Raw genomic sequence first — 17,711 nt, forward strand, 5'->3', positions numbered from 1 at the left:
TTAAAAAACATAAAATAAAACTGGATGGTAAACTTGACTGAAGATTTTAGCTGACTTAAGATTAGTGTCTACAAGAACAGCACCACCGTAGAGCAGTGGTTGTCAAATTGGGGTTCGGGAACCCTCAGGAGTCCTTGATGGTGTTCCAGGGGATCTCCAGCAAACTGAGGGATAGTTTAATTTCACTTCAATTTAATTCACTACAATTTATCCCAAGTAGAGGATGTCTAAGAATGACTATTGTAATCAATCACCACTTTTATGATGTTTAAATGTTTCCAACACATTTTGGTTATGGTACACTGTCAGGAAAAAAGGTACAGAATTGAACCTTTTGTCACTGGGGCTGTAGAGGTACAAACTCTTTATCTTTTTTTCTGAGAGTGTTTGTGCCTTTTGAGTTTTGACTGAATTGAGGCGTCTCCCCAATACCAATACTTTCTTTCCATTGTTGTGTCTCGTTGTCCTCCACGCTATCGCTGCTCATCCAAGCTGCCAACGCTATGACAACTGTCTCAGGTGAATGACCTGAGATGCACTTGTTGTCATGGTAACGCTGACGAATTATGATTTGAGTGTTCAAATGCAAGCCGCATGTAGGTTGCATGTCTCAGGATCCAATTTTGTTGCACATATCCATGCGGTCCAGATCGGAACTCCGTGCAGCTTTTTTTCTGTCCACATTGATTATAAAACATCAGATCTGAGTCACATGTGAGGGGAATAAAGTCAGAAGTCAGAATTGGGGAAACTTCTAGTCTAAGTCTAACAGACGGAGAAACTGTCTTTCACTTCAGGAGGGTGAAGGCAGGATGTGCAGTGTTGGCTGCTGGGAACGAAACCTTCTGTCACAACAACAGAAGGACGTCAGCCAGACCAGACAGCTTCTCTGAAACATATATACTGTTTGTCTCGCACTCAAACAAACACCATAAATCCTCTTTTCACCAACACCTCTAAAATTGTTATTGTTGTACTGATTTTTTAAAGTGAAGCGGTTTGAGTCGATGCATGTTGATGCAACTGGATGCATTTATATTGTGATCACTTTCTGTTGTTGCCATTCTTTTTGCATTATTTATTATTTTATATTTGATTCATTGGTAACACTTTACAATAAGGGTCACTAAGTTAAGGGTCACCAAGTTAACTTAATTAACAGTTAACTAATGTGTCTGGTAATCATTTACTAATGGTGTTCATGTTAACTGAGGTATTAATTTATACATAATTTAATAGTCATCTTTATAAACTATTAAATAATGTATAAATTAATACTTTAGTTAACATGGACACCATTAGTAAATTACACATTAGTTAACTGTTAACTAACCCTTATTAAGCATTAACTAACCCTTAACTTAGTGGCCCTTATTGTAAAGTGTTACCGATTCATTATATTAATATATTTATTTCAATTATTATTACTATTATTTGTAATAGTAGTAGTAGTAGCAATAATAATTATAATAATAATAATTTTAACTCCCTTTGGCATTAGATGTCAAACACCACAGCAGTCTCTCATTGAATCAAATCAAATTAAGTTGAAGTGAATTGAATTGGAGGAAATGGAGGATGCAAAGTGTCAACTACAGCGTTTGCCCTGTTGTGCTACTGGAGGCAGCTTGACGTCATGATGTCAGGAGAGAGAGAGAGGGAGGGAGGGAGGGAAGGAGAGAGAGAGAGAGAGAGGGAGAGAGAGAGAGAGAGAGAGAGCCAGTGGCAACAGGCAGAAAGACAGGAATTAAAGAGACAGGAAGAAAGAGTCATCGCCCTACTCACTCTAATTGCTCTTCCACCTCGATCCTGAGTTACTATTTTTATTTCTTTTCCCGCATTTCTCTCCTACATGATCACTCAAGCATCACCGGTACACTGCGCTGTGACCTCTGACCCTTGGGGGGGAGAGACTATGGACTGGTATGTGTCTCTCTGTCTCAGGTGATATCTCAGACTTTACTGGTCTTTGTATTTTGACGAAACTTGGAGGATTGGTGCAGTTTGTCACCGTGTCCTGGTGTTTAAAAAATGACACTGATTGGCCGGATGGGGGCGCTGTAATTAAAGGTCAAAATTTAAAACGTTGAAAGGCCTTGACTCCTACACTAGTCTGATTTTGATGAAACTTGGAGGGATGATGCATCTGGTTACTGATTGGCCCAAGGGGTGACTGCATTATTTGTGGGAGACAACTTGTTTACTCGCTCCAAATTTGTCCATATTCCAGCGGGCTCAGACTGAATCACGAGGCAGCAGACTGAGTCAATATCTGTCACTATCTGTGATTGAGTCCCTCGCCTCCAACGCTGTCTGTCCTGATGTAAACTGTATTCTGTTCTGTTGTGAGGTTAGGATGTTTTAACTGGAGAAAGGCCAAACTGCAGTCAACCCACTGTTCTGAGTTTTATCTCAGCTTTCATAATCTGCCTCCATTACATGGTTGAGACCCGTTTTATGTGCAAACCAGTCGATTCCGACTCCTTGTGATGGAATTGATGGAATTGATTCTAAATCGATTCTGATTCCCAATGAAAATCGACACAAAAATTGAAGTTTTACCCCGGTTGGCATTCAACCAATGAGGCTTGAATTTCTCCCTTTCCCCTCCCCACTTCTGTCGAACACAGATTAGTATAGATCGGCCTAAATCAGAATGAATTAATTTAAATGAAACTATGTTTCAATGTTTCTATGATTCCAGAGTCAGGAGTCGACTCCGATTCTGTTTATTAGTAGAATCGATTCTCAGAATCAACGTGATCGGAATCGAGAATCGACTCTTTTGGAGTCTACTCGCCATCTCTACCAGCAGTTCAGAAACCAAACTGCTAAGCAGCAGCAAACATACAGAGCTGAGAACAATCACTCACTCCAGCTGCCATAAATACCATAATATAATATAAAACTCCTGTCTTAATCATTAGATATTCATACTTCATATATCTTAAGGTTTTGTACCCCTGCTGATATCCTTTCTTCTCAGCCAGAACCATGCTAGTAGCAAACAATATGTCAGCTAGCATGCTACAAACAAGCTAAAGCTAGTTAGTTTTCAGTACCATCATCATTACTATTCATCAAAATCTTTGTGTTTGCTTTTATTTTCACGCAAGACAAAACCACAACATCGTTCCTCATCTAATGTTAACTTATTCTCAGTACGATCATCAATATGATCAATCACAATCACTATAATATCATCAGTTATATCAGTTAATGATCACTACAACATCATCAGCAACACCATCATCATTTAGGCCTGATAGCAGAGACAGACAGAGTGTGCATGGCATATTACAAGCCACAGTTCATTATGTTGACAGTATTTAGTTAATGTTAGTTATGTTAGTTAGTTTTTCAGTAACATCAGTGACATCATTCATCACATTCCTTAAGTGTATGGTTTCATTTTCACAAGACAGAACAGCAATGGCATAATTGCAAGAGATAGATATTGTAATGTATGCAGAAATCAATTTTTTTTTTCAGAAAAGCATTTCCTGAGTGTTTCTTTTTCCTTTTAAAAGACCCAATTTTCAAATAAGTTAAATGACTAATTTGATAGTTTGATACTACTTACTATAATAGGCTATATACTATGAATATAGGTGATAAAAAAGTGGGTAAACTCTATTCCACAACTGTAAATATGGATAAATGGGGTTTAGATCCACTACACCCCTGTTTGTATCACAGCTTTTAGCATTTAGCTACTGCTAGCTAGTTTCCAATAGCATCATCATCATCATCATTCATCAGACAGAGCGATGACGGCATTATTTATTCAACGTTAAGTTATTTTCAGTAGGCCACGGTCATCAATATCATCACTTATGACCATTATAATGTCATTATCAGTGTTATGATTTATGATCATTTACAACATCATCAGCATCATCGTTTAACGCCAGAGACAGACAGACGGAGTCTGCATGGCTGGGTCCGTCAGCAGGAGCTGCCTCTGGGGGCGGTGTGTGTGTGTGTGTGTGTGTGTGTGTGTGTGTGTGTGTGTGTTGGGGGGGTCATGTGACCGGGCGGGCAGCTTGGCCGCTGACCTGACAGCCAGGGTGACCCGACCGGCTGGTAGCAGCATGGAGTCTGGATGGAGACAGCAGCCAAACCTAATTTACTGCTCTTCTCCCCCCCCTCCCTTCCTCTTCCTCCTCTTCCTCCTCCTCTTGCTGTTCTTCTTCACCCCCCACCCCTCTCCCCCCCCCCCCCTCCCCCCCACTGCTGGCTGCCTGCTCCCTACGGTGCCCAGCATGATTTGTTGCCCGATGTTTTTCACTGATGAGGGCGAATTGGTTGGATGGCTAATGTGTGTATGTGTGTGTATGTGTGTATGTGTGTGTATGAGTGTGTGTGTGCGTGTGTGTGTGTGTGTGTGTGAGAGAGAGAGACAGAGAGAGAGTGTGGTTGTGTGTATGTGTGTGTCTGTGTATACAACTTCATGTTTGTGTGTGAACGTGTGTGTATGTGCCTGTGTATGTGCCTGTGTGTGTGTGTCAGTGTATGAGTTTTGCTAACGTGTGCGTGTGTGTGTGTGTGTGTGTGTGTGTGTGTGTGTGTGTGTGTGTGTATGCGTGTGTCCCTGTATGAGTTTTGCTAACATGTGTGTTTATGTGGTGGGTTTTGAAGCTGGGGGTTGAGAACGTGTGTGTACGCGTGTGTGTGTGTGTATGTGTGTGTATACATGTTTACGTGTGTGTGCACATATTTGGATGTGTTGACTTGTGTGTGTGTGTGTATGTGTGTGAATACATAATGAGAGGGACCACTAACGAGGGATTTGGCCTTTTATTTTGTTTTCTGATCACGGCCGCTCTGTAATTCCACTTTTCACCCGGCGGACCGCGATTCTGATCAGCAGTTTCCTGATAAAGCGACAGCGCTGACTGGATTACGTGTTTATGAATTGCTAATGGAACTATTTATCATGCCGTGCTTTCTGACTTACCATACTGAAAGTCATCCTTGGCAACGGTTAGCAGTTTCACATTTAGAAGCTGGAAATTTAAGAGCGACCGTCTGCATCGTCTGTCATTTTAATTTACGAGAGATTAATGCGACGGCGTTCTCATCAAGAGTCGCAACTAATGGCTGAATAATAATCCGTCTCACTTTTTACTCCTTCAAACTCTTAATGTGATGTTTCACTTTGGGAGGATGTTTTAGTTGTTTTTTGAAGGTCATGAACGGTCAATCGATGAAATTGGACCTGTAGTCTTAAATCCTAGTCTTAAATCTAAACATATACACCTTTAACACAGCTACAAACAAGGAAAGTTAGATCCAGCTCATATTATTCCACTCTGCAGCCTGGATTATACTTTTTCAAGAAATTATTTTGCCTGTTTTCCATTATTGATACTGAGTGCTGGGAGCTGACAGCCGCTGTGAGACTCCTTTCGTGTGCTGAAAGGTGAAAATATTCCACTAAAATTAAATATTTCTTTAGTTTTATGATGCGGTGAAACTTTTGCTCTGGAAGCTCAGAACAAAAAGTGAGTCCCAGGAAATCAGCTATTACCATTTGAATCATTCTTCACATGTATTCAGATATTATGTAGATCGTGTTTACTTCACTACCTTGCAGTTTGAAAGTGCCTGGACAGGTGCAGCTGTCAGTAACAGAATGAATGTCTGTGGATTTCCCAGCTGCTAAATAAATACATTTGGTCATTCGTAGTGTTGCAGGTGACATGTTACTTTGTAAAGCATTAGAGTATGCAGATTACTTTTTTCCCGTAACTATTAATTTACAGCATAATGTTTCAATTCTTTTAATCCGCCATTAGTTACTTTTTTTTTTAATTAGAATGTTGGTGCTTTTTTTTTCTCATTTTGTTTCATTTTTGTTTTTAAAAATCCTCAAAATCCTGTGGCATCTGGTGCAGACAACATGCTGCTAATCGAAAAAAAAAAACTTTAATCAAAATTCATTTTTGATATACATGAGAAAAAAAATTTAAATTGCATTTTAAACTGATGGACATCATTTTCAATGATCTCTAATGATCTCTACTCTACTGAGTTACTTTTAAAAGAGAGTAACTAAAGAGTAACTTTGTAACATAACAAGTCACTTTTTAAGTTAAATTATTCTTAAAAGTAACTTTCCCTTTACTGATCACCATGATTAATTTCTAGAATAGGTGTGAAAATGGAAACAGGCTGGTCTTTCTCAGCCAGGTTTGTTCAGTATCTCAGTGTGAAGATCATTATATAGATGCAGTCAGATGAAATGGGGCAGCACAGCGGGTATTTATAGCACCGGACACACTGGTCTCTATGCTGTTTCTTGAGGCACATTGAGGAATTATGCAACAAAATACAAACTACAGTATAAATGGCTGCTAATGTTAAAGTCCATTGTATTTCCATGAGCTCAACCTTCGCTCTGTTACTGTTACTGAGGCAGAAGACACTTTCAATTTAACTAATTCAAGTATTTTATTTTACTCAGGTTTATTGCACATAAAACATAAAAGTGCAACGATAAAAACAGTGATAAAATACATTGGCAAATTACACAGAGGAGAAGAAAACACCAGATTGATACAAGAGAGATAATAATTTTTACATAATGTCAATGTAAAAAAAAGATGACAAGCAAACTAACTAACTGCAACTGTAACCAACAAAAAACTGTAAATAACAAAAAATATGTTGGAAAACAGCAGAACAAGATTTAATAAATGAAAGGGAAGAACATTAAAATAAATTTTACAAATGAAATTTGAATTGAATTGATTTTTTGAAGTACAATAAAATAAATGAGGGGATGAAGTCATAGGGGAAGTGACTGTTAGTGTGTGTGTGTGTGTGTGTGTGTACAGGAGGTGAGCAGTGTGTTGGTCAGATGCTTCTTGGTAAATTGTCCAATTAACAAATCCAATTAGTCTTCAAGGCAGCAGGCAACAGTAAAGTCCAGTTACACAACCAAGTGGATACTGTAGCAGATCCACCCTGGTTGTACTGCAGTGTCAGATTGACATTTATACAACAGGGTCGTTTCAGTCTGATCTGATTGGTCACTTTCCAATTGTGCTTTATCGGTTGCTATGCCAACATTTGTGGTAACCAGGGAGCTAATTAGTGATCTTTCTTCTCTGTCTTTTCTTTTTGATTCTCATGTATCTGCTCTGATCTGAAAAAAAACCTTTCAGACAGTAAGTCCCAGGTACTCAAGCTGTCTGCATTTGAGCTTGACCACTTGACCACTTGTGTGTGTGTGTGTGTGTGTGTGTGTGTGTGTGTGTGTTTGCGCGCGTGTGTGTGTTGGGGGGGGTGTAGGGGGGGTTATTGACATTTAGCAGTGTAGTTATTGTATTTCTATGGGGTAAAGGGCATACTGGTGAGTTGACATTATGCAGAAAGCATCTAATGAGCATGATGGGCTTAACAAGGTAAAGAAGTCAACTGTGGAAATACCACGGCCTTATGGGAAAATCAATGGCTCTCCTCTACAGAGCGCTGCAGGACACACAGCTGATCAACTGAGTCACATATCACTTAAAAAAACTTTTGCATTTGCATTAAACTGCAGTCAGCATGGCCTTTACATGTAATGTAAAACTCCAAGTTAAATTAAATTAAATTAAACGTAATTAAATTTAATTCAATTAATCTTATCTCAAGCCCTGTGATGGACTGGTGACCTGTCCAGGGTGTTTCCCTGCCCCCTCCCTTCTGCCCAGTGCATGCTGGGATAGACTCCAGCCCCCCGTGACCCTGAATAGGAAGAAGCAGGGAAAGATAATGAATGAATGAATGAATGAATGAATCAAATACAAATGTAAAGCTCTCAGCTCTCAGATCCCAGTTCAAAATGAATGTCCATTTCACTTTAGCATTTACAAAAATACAACAAATTATTCACAGCTTATCAGGCAGATTTAAATCTCACATTTTGTGATCACACACTACCAGTCCTTAGGAGTTAGCGGTTTCATTCCCATCCACTCAGTACTGTAAATCATTGTGGATAACATTGTCCAGCATACAGATTTTTTTTTTAGTACAGCCATCTTAACAAAAGCTGTCCAGTAGAGGCAGGAAGTGTATTGTTAGCCCCGCCCTCCTCCTCCTCCTCCTCAATTGGTCAAGTTCCTGCCTCAGCACCTGTCAATCATCTTGAGGAGCAATTCTACCATGAAACAGCATCTAACCGGCACTGTAAAGCCTCTATAGGCGTTGAAGAAGCATGTGACCTGAAGACAAGATGGCGGCGTAGCTCTCTCACTCTGGCTCGGTTTCCCCAGTTCCTGTTAAATTGATCCATTAGTTGACACTGTTTTAAGTTTGATCTATTTGCAACCGCTACTGCCTGTTGAAGGAATACAACACGCCACGTCCAAACAAGCAAAATGAGATTATCTGACCATGCTAACACTGGTGCAGAGGACAAACTGTATGATGAAACTGGACTTGGCAGAGCAGCATCAGTTCACTGAGTCCAGACTTATTGAGCTGAATGGAGCTCTGGACATACTGTGTTCAGATCTCTCAGGCGAAAAAAAGCTTTGCTCCGAGGTTTTGAACAGCTTTTGTCCGCTGAACGTTTAGCTTCGCTGTTCTTTCTTTTCTTCCTGCTTTCCTCCGTTGTTGTTGTTGTTGTTGCTGTGACTTCCTGCTCTGCGGCCGCTAGCCTCACCTTGATAGCTGGCCCCGCCCACAAGACACGCCCACAGGAGATGGTTTGCGCCCCCAAAGCGTCCCAATACCACTGAAAAGACATGAACATGCATGAACACACAGACTGATAATGTAGAACACTGGTTTTCAACCTTTTTCATATCAAGGACCCCTAATTTAGTCCACATTAGGGCCACGGACCCCCATTTGATGAGATTTTGTCTCTCGGACCCAAATCTGAGAATATTTATATTGTCAGATATGATTTTGTCCAGAATTCCATGACTATCCGTACTGTAGGTAGAGCGATAACAGAGAAACTATGATCAAAATAATCATTCTAAAATGACAAAATAATGAAGTTTAACAATTCATCAATTTGCTGGGGACCCCCTGGAATGCCCTCAAGGACCCCTGGTGGTCTCTGGACCCCACGTTGAGAACCACTGATGTAGAATATATCCTATTCATTTATTGTTTTTTTTTTACTGTGAAAATGCTATAATAGTTTTATACTGCAGCTTTAGATTCCTCAGAATCATATCAGCTCCAGCCGGTCTCGACAGCAGAGTCTCTCCACATCTTTTGTTGTAGCCTGAAAAGTCAAGTACAAACTCAAGTACCTCACATCGCCTTCTATTCACTCTTAATTTCTCTCAAAAAGGCCTTTATATCTCCCTCCTTAGCTCTTGCTTTATTTCTTTGCGCAGCACTTTTCTCTTACATGATCATTCTGTGGTGACAGTTTCTAAGGTGGCTAAAATGTAAATGTATTACAACGACAATCCGATCTCGCACTAATCTTTCTCTCTCTCTCCTGTAAATGTAAATGTATTATATCACTGCAATCCGATGTCAACGCTGCATACGTCACTCTCTCTCTCTTTTCATCTCTCTAACCTCCCTTTACCTTTTTTTCTCTCTTCTCCTCCTCCAGCTTGGCTGCATCGAAAGAAGCGGCGGCGAGGAAAGCCGCCTCCCCGATGCCGCCCTCCGAGTTCCTGGACAAACTCATGGGCAAAGTGTCGGGCTACGATGCCAGAATCCGACCGAACTTTAAAGGTAGGAGTTGCCACCAAGACTCAGTCGGATAAGACAGGAATGTAGCCAAACATTATCCTGAAAAAGTCTTGTTAACGCTTTATCTGTTGTCTCTGCATTTCATTACCTTTTGTTATTGCCTTTTTAAAAGGGTTTAGCCGAGATAATTTATGACCAAGAGAGGTTTGTATTCACTTTGTTAAAAAAAAAAAAAGAGGAAAAATCAACTTTACTTGTAAATGTTATTGACATTCTCTTGTTGTATGACCACTGTTTGATTGACATGATGCAGGATTTTAACCATCTCAATGTTTTCGGTTGTTCTCAATCTATCGATCTCTTTTATTCGCCCTGTGCAGTGTGGAACAAAGGTAACTAGCCCATTCTTCAATATCCTAAAGATAGAATGAGGCTGTTTCAGGTGTTTTAATAGAAACCCCTAAACCCCCCTTTTCTTTTCTTTACATAACCCCCCTCCCCCCCTCCTGCACTTTTAGCTCAAAACAAACCGTAACATGTAGCTACCATGATATTCCCGTCATGATATTCTTTTCCGAGGATCTATGAGTTATCATGGTGCTAGGTTGGCTACATTCCTTGGTATCCTTACAGTATCCTGAGTGCTTGTTATGGTGGTCAAGGTAATGTGCCTCTCCTGGACACCTGCTGCTAAATATGTTTTCATGATGATGATGATGATGATGATGATTATACAATATTCAGCGACCTCTCCCTGAATGGAAGCCCCCATAAAGACACATGTCAGAGGTTTCTTTATTCAACTTCTTTACATTAGGAATACAGTCTAAATATTAGTCGATACAATAGTTTAGAACTGGGGCAACCCTCCATATTCATTAGTGTATGACAGTTGGAAAAATTCATATTTTACCCAAAAAACAACTAAAAAGTCATCGGAACGGGCATAAATATTACCCCATAATCATAGAAACAAAACTGGAATTGGCTCACGCTGCACTTTTTCAACACAAAAACACGGTAATATTAGTAATTTATAACGTAAAATCAATTGCAAAACAGTCGCAGGCTTAAACACCGACATAATGTGATAAATGATTTTTATTTGCGTATATTTCGTTTGTGGTCAGGTCATTCATAGACACTGAGTGTACAAAATATTAGCACCTTTGTACCATTCTACCTTCTCAAATCTACCTACCTCTTCATACTGAATTACATCCCCTTACTCTAATTCCATTCTTGAAGTAACAAAATGCTTTTCTCCTACACTAGCATTTCTGTATCATACACGATCACTCAATGGTCACAGGAAAACTGTCAGGGTGCTCTGACCTCTGACCCTTGACCTCCTTACCGTTGGGTTACTTGTAATGTCGGAAATCTAGTAATTGAAGCTTATTCTACTGTAAATGGCTCTGGATGAGAGCATCGGCTCAATGGCTACAAGTAAACACGTCGTCCCCCATGGATGATGCAGGCGCTCCTTGGGCCAATCAGTAACAAGATGCATCATCGCTCTAAATTCCATCAAAATCTGAGCAGCGGTGCAGCAGATGTGGCTTTCACATTTTGGACATTTTGACCTTTAATTACATCAGGCCAATCAATGTCACAGAAAACACTTCTAAAATACACCATCAAGTTTTGTCAAATGTGATGCATCTTGCTCCTGATTGGCCCAAGCGGTGCCTGCATCATTCCTGGGATGACATGTTTAATTGTCTCCATCTCCCCCTTCATCACTTCAGTAGTTTTAACAGCTGAAATCAAAACAGGATCAAAGTGTCCAGCTGGATTCAAAAGGAGGTGTCCCTAATATTTTGTACACTCTGTTTACGGAGACTGTTCGGCCGGCCTCAGCCGTGTTTATCAATGCCGACACGGAGCGTTTTTTTTATTTTTTCGCTGAGCCCATAATGATATAACCCATTATATGGTGATCTCTGTAAGAGGGATATCTGGGCTTGTGCAGGACAGAACAGGGGGGTGGAGGGTTTTACCGTGACTAAGCATGTATTATTAAACCTGCCGCGCTGCAAAACAGACCGAGCCGCTCGCTCCTTCCTGGTCTGCCTCCTGTCTGCTGCTCGCTGCCCACGGACAAACAGATAATCAGGAAAGTTTGGGACTTTTCCGCCGCCGGAAGAATTAGTTCGGGTGTTTTGTGAGGCCTTTCAGAGACCGGTTCTGTTTTTTAAATTTTATTTCTCCCGGCGTAGGACGGAAACAATCCGTCGTGATTTACTGAAGCCAGTGCTGCGCTGACCTTTACAAATCAGGATTTAAATAGACGGATGTGACAGTTATTTGGATTTATTGTTTTTCTTTCCCCGTTCTTATAATGCGGTGTAATAAAAAATTTAAAAAATTAAAATGCAGATGAAAGTGCTCTCTGGCAGTGTATTAGGCATGCAGGGAATAATAACAATTCTCCGTCTGACGTCAGTGAGCGTTCAGAACCGCCCAGCACAGAAGACGATGAACCATAATGATTTAAAAAATAAAATGCTGCGGTTCTTAAATAGGTGTGATATTTTCCCAACTCATTAAAAAGTCATTTTTTTGAATAATCCATGGCTAAGCGTGTGCCGAGGGGCGATCTGTGATGTAGCTGTACATATTCAGGAGGATGAGCACATCTTTATGTAATCTACTATGCTAATTGTGTGAGGGGCCGTCGTCAGGAGACGGGGCCGATGTGAAATTCCAGGCTTTGTCATGGCTGTCAGGTCGACAGAGTGGCATAGCGTGAGCTCCCGACTCGCTCATTCATGCAGTTTTTCTTTTTTCTTTTTTGTCCCCTGCCAGCTAACTAAGCCACTGCATTAATCACATTCATGAAATAAACAGCTTGACAGCCCTGCTCCTTAATAAACTCTGGAAAAAAAAAAAGCGTGTACTCGCACAGCGTGAGAGGAACTCAGTCAGGGGGTGAAGGCAAAACGGAGGGTTGCATTAGTGCAGCGGTTCTCAAACGTTTTCATGTCACAGATCCTCAAACAGACACACAGTAGGGCCTCAACTCATCTCATTTACTGCTAGGGACAATAAGGGAAGACTGTGGTTGTTGCTGATTTAGTATTGAATTGTAGAACTGTCTATACTGCAAAATAATGGTGAGAGTGAAACCTCTGATCACAATAATCCTTCTGACATCTTCTCTAATTGGGATAATTTCTACTGAATTGAATGATAGTAAAATTAAACTGGGGACCCCCTGGAACCCCCTCAAGGACGCCCGGGGGTCCCCGGGTCCCAGTTTGAGAGCCACTGCATTAGTGGGAATAAAAATAATAACAAAAATAATAATGACATTAATAATAATACATGATGGAATGTTAGAATGGGAAGTGAACGCTGAATGCCATGTTAGAAAATGTTCTAGAACACGGAATGTGTCCGAACTGTGGAATTCTAGAACTCTTTTGCAATGTTGGAATGTTAGAAGTTAAGATGTTACAATAACGCCAAAAAGTACTGCTACTAATACTAATAATAATAATAATAACTCATCATGGAATGCAAGAATGGGAGGAGAACGCGGAATGCCACGTCAGAGGTGTTCTAGAACACGGAATGACGGGGAAATACTGTGTCTCTGGAATGTCGGAATGTTAGAAGTTAAGAATGTTAAGGCCAGCGGAATGCGCCCGGAATGCGGAATGTTAACACTAAATGTTACACTGTAGCCCGACACTGTGCACAGAGAAATGGCAGCTGATCTTCCTCTCCGCCTACTGGGTTTATATATGCACTCTGCTGCGGGAGGTGGACACACACACACACACATGCACACACACACACACACACACATACATACACACCTCATCAAATTACCACCAGCCCTGCTAATTTGGCCGTGCAGCAACAGTGGGTGGGGGGGTGGGGGTTGAGGGGGGGGGGGAGTGGGGGGGTGGAAACAGGGAAGGGAAGAGATGAGATTTGCCTGAAGCTACGAATGTGCCAGCATGAGAGGAAATTACACTGATCATGACCGGGGGTCCGCTGTGTGGGCAAGAGCTTCCGATTGATTTAGCAGGTTCCTCCATCGGAGAGAGAGCAAAGCAAACACTCCTGACACATTCGGGACAAGCCATTTATAATCCATGAGTTCATCCGTTCCTGCGTTCGTTTGTTCCTTTCTTTCTTTCCTTTTCGCCTTCCTTCCTTCCTTCCTTCCTTCCTCCCTTCGTTCCGACGGCTTTGTTTTGTAATCAGCCTCTCTCGGAGCCCGGCCTCCTCGTTCTTAAACGCTTGCGCTCCCCTCGCAGCGGAGAGAGGAGTGATCGACTGTCGGAGGAGTTATCGCCCCACGCCTCCTCTCCTCTCCTCCTCCTCACCTCTCCTTCCCTCCTCCTCTTCTCCTCCTCCTCCTCTCCTCCTCCTCACCTCTCCTTCCCTCCTTCTCTTCTCCTCTCCTCTCCTCACCTCTCCTTCCCTCCTCCTCCTCACCTCTCCTTCCCTCCTCTTCTTCTCCTCCTCCTCCTCTCCTCCTCCTCACCTCTCCTTCCCTCTTTCTCTTCTCCTCTCCTCTCTTCTCCTCTCCTCTCCTTCCCTCCTCCTCCTCTTCTCTCCTCTCCGGCCTCACATTCTCTCCTCCTTTGGCCTTCCATCCTCTTCTCCTTTCCTCTCTTTTCCTCTCCTCTCTTCTCCTCCCCTCATCCTCCCTCCTCTCCTCTGTTCTCCTCTATCTCTCTCCTCTCCTCTCCTCCTTTGACCTCATATCATTTATTCACCTCTCCTCATCTCCTCTCCCCTCCTTTGGCTTTCTATCCTCCTCTCCTCCCCTCCCCTCTCCCCTCCTCCCCTCCCCTCTCGTCTCTCCTCTCCTCTCCTTTGGCCTCCCCTCTCCCCTCGGTTGGCCTCCCTCCTCTCTCCTCTTTCCTCCTTTGGTCTCCCAATCCCTCCTCCCCTCCCCTCCTCTCTCCCCCTCTTCCATCCCACCCTCCTCTCCCCTTCCCTATCCTCCTCTCCTCCCCTCCCTCCGTCCTCGCGCCTCCTCTGCCTGGTTTACTGATCCCAGTGATATGTGAAAACAAACTGGGCGTCCAGGCAGCAGCGCCGCGCTCACAGAGCCGGAAGAGTCTCTAGTTCCTCAACAGAGAGGACAGCGAGAGACGTAGAGGAGAAGAACGACAAAACACACCGGGCCGTTTCTAATCTACTGGCCTGGTAATGAACGGCCACACGGCTCTGTACAGATAAATGAGAGTGTATGAGAGAGAGAGAGAGAGAGAGAGAGAGAGAGAGAGAGAGAAAAGGTGTGTTCATGTGCGGCTTCACATGTGCGTGTTCTTTTTCCACGCAAGAGTGTTTGTGCGTGTGATTCCTGTGTGTGCTTATCTGTGTGAGTGTGTGTGTGTGTGTGTGCGTGTGTGTGTGTGTGTGTGTGTGTGTGTGTGTGTGTGCGTGTGCGTGCGCCTGATGAATGGTGCAGGCTACAGCTGCGACTCCCCGCTCCCTCTCCGCCATAACCTTGTCCTTCCTCATCACTCAAGCTGAGCGGCAGCGAGGACGACAACCGCGAGCTTCTGGTTCTAAGCTCCACCAAAACGGGCAGCTAGCGAGCCAGCTATCTATCGCTGACACTACTTAACCCCCCCGCTCCCCCCCCCCCTCCTCCTCCTCCTCCTCCTCCCTACCCACAATTCCCCTCTGGAAAACACAGACCGCGTCGCCAACCTGGGCTCAAATCCGCCGCGCGTTAGCCGGGTCGAGGTTTCAGGCTTCGGCGTCAAGGTTGCGGACCTGAACAGCCACACAGTCACTCACTGATGTAGCTAGGGGAGTTTTTTTTTTGCTTCTCCGGATACAATCCTTTCATTTCACACTGCTCCCACGGTTGGTTTGACAAAGCTTCTCCTCCCCTCTACTCCCAAATCCCAGTGATGATCAGTGTAAAAACCCTCTGTTGAAAATCCACCACTATGTCACTTTGCTTCTGAGCTGAATGACGCCCTCTTTCTCTTCTGACCAAGTGGACATGTGTAAATATACAGAGAACGGCAGTATATTTACGTGTTTGGCTTCCTCCTCCTCTTCCTCCTCCTCTTCCTCCTCCTACTCTTTGATTGCTCTCTTCTGTCACTCTCTCTGCAACTGTAGTACTTGTTACTATACGATGCCATACTCTACTATACTATACTATACCGGACCTGTGTTGTACCTTACGGCTACGCCCGCCCCGTCTCTCTCTGCATCTCCTTTTCTCCTTGCCGGGGTTGAATGTGCCGAGGTGGGACTGTAGTTATTAGCTGTCGGAGCTTGACGTTCATTTGGTGTTATCAGCACTTGTTTAATGGCTACTTAATGGGATTAATGGGCATAAGGTAATGAGCGTGGGATGGAGGAATGGCTGCGGGGAGAAAGGGATGGATGAGGGAAAGGGGAGGGAGGGAAGGAGAAAGAGAGAGATGGAGGGAAGGAGGGAGGGAAGGTAGCACTGTAAATGGCAAGTGCTAACCAACTGGAGGGATTTGCTTACTACAGGAGATCCCAAAGAACCGCAGATGGCAAAAGTGCAATCCGGAGGTCTCACACTGCAAACAGAGGAGTGTTTTCCAGTAGTGGAGCGCGAGAATATTGATGCTAACACAGTTCCCAGTGGGCTTCTCTATCGCTCAGCTATGTATAACTCTCACAGCAGACATGAATAAGCAGCCGTGGGGTACAGACTGTAATCTCCACCCCCTCCTCCTGTTTTTTTTTTTTTTCTTCTTTCTCCAAGAACTACTTTCTAAATCTACAAGCTATGCTATAGCGCAGATATCCGCTTGAGCGAGGGACATCCTGCGGCTCAGAGGAAGGTCTCGCGGGCTCTTTTTAGTATTCTGGGTAATGGCCCCATCTCCCTTCCCAGCCGGAAAAATTTGGACGGAGGGGGGAGGGGGGGGGGGACTATATTGCACTGAGCGAGGAATTTTAATGTTGTCGCAGAGGTGACTCTCCCCTGAGTTATGACAAAAATATTGATCACGCTTCAACGTCTAGCGGGGAGGCGGAACGGCAAGGGCAGCGGAGAGTGGAATATTGAATAGGGTAATGGTAAAAGGCAGCCAAATGTACGAGGGCACTCAAGACAGACTGAAAGAGAGACTGATGAGGGGAGGGAGGGAGGGGAGGGGGGGGTGAGCGGACGAATGAAAAGAAGCAAGGATGTTCCCATTGACAGACATACAGACTGATGGTGCAGCCAGTAATAGGGATTACAAGCCGAGGTCCATACTTTCCTGAAAGGGAAACGATCAAACAGCTAATTCATCTACAATGCAGCACAGTCCGATAGGCAAAGCAAAGGCAAGGCAAACTTTATTTATATATAGCACATTTCATACACGAGGCAAATTCAATGTGCTTCATATAAAAACACAAAAAAATACATAATTTGTCAAGTAAAATGACATTAAAAAGGAAAGAAAGAAAGAAAGAAAGCTAAAATATGCAAGTAAGGATAATAATCGATCGTTCTATCACAATAAATTAACAATAGCAGTCGAAATCACTTCAGTCACCACAGTTTCCAGTGTGTATCTCACTATAGAAGCACATCACAATAGTTTCCTCTTGATCCAAAGTAATAAAGTAGAAAAACAGTGGAGTCTCTTTGTAGCTCGAGGCAACAGGAAGCTAAAATGGGACGTGGGAGAACAGTTGATGGCTACATTCCTCTGTGTTCCTCCCTCTCTCTCTCTCTCTCCAGTCCACTGGTGCTTGGCTAATATGTTTGTAAGGAGGAGAAGACGGCTTTATAAAAGGCCATTCACTCCCAGTGTGGAATCCCATCGCACCCCTAATTACCGGCTTGAGGAAAAGGTTTAAGCCCGGCGTATCAGTCTAAACGGGGTGAGGTTGAGGTTGACGCATAATTGTTTACCGCTGTGACATAATCACTTAGGCACCGCGCTGGTGTTCTCAGCCTCTACATGGCAGACGAGTCTAATCGTCGGCTTTTGGGAAGCGATGCGTGCAGCCGGCGCTACGCCTGGGAGTACACTGAAGAGAAAAACACACCGAGTAGCCTTTTACCAAAAAAAAAAAAAACCCTACTT

The 17,711-nt window shown here is 43.1% G+C and overlaps 1 protein-coding gene across 2 annotated transcripts in view; it reads left to right on the plus strand.

Annotated features, from left to right (window-relative positions):
- The window catches only part of glra1 (glycine receptor, alpha 1), a 135,634-nt gene that overhangs the window by 20,242 nt on the left and 97,681 nt on the right, over positions 1-17,711 (plus strand). For both annotated transcript variants that reach the window (XM_071546409.1, XM_071546410.1), the window contains exon 2: positions 9,578-9,702. In XM_071546409.1, coding sequence (XP_071402510.1) covers positions 9,578-9,702 — 125 coding nt within the window. The remainder of the gene's footprint in view (positions 1-9,577; positions 9,703-17,711) is intronic.

Source organism: Centroberyx affinis, unplaced genomic scaffold (genome assembly GCF_046629955.1).
Source record: "Centroberyx affinis isolate AG114_WGS23_722 - 3 ecotype Tasmania unplaced genomic scaffold, CSIRO-AGI_Caff_v1 ptg005255l_1, whole genome shotgun sequence".
Lineage (NCBI taxonomy): Eukaryota > Metazoa > Chordata > Actinopteri > Beryciformes > Berycidae > Centroberyx > Centroberyx affinis.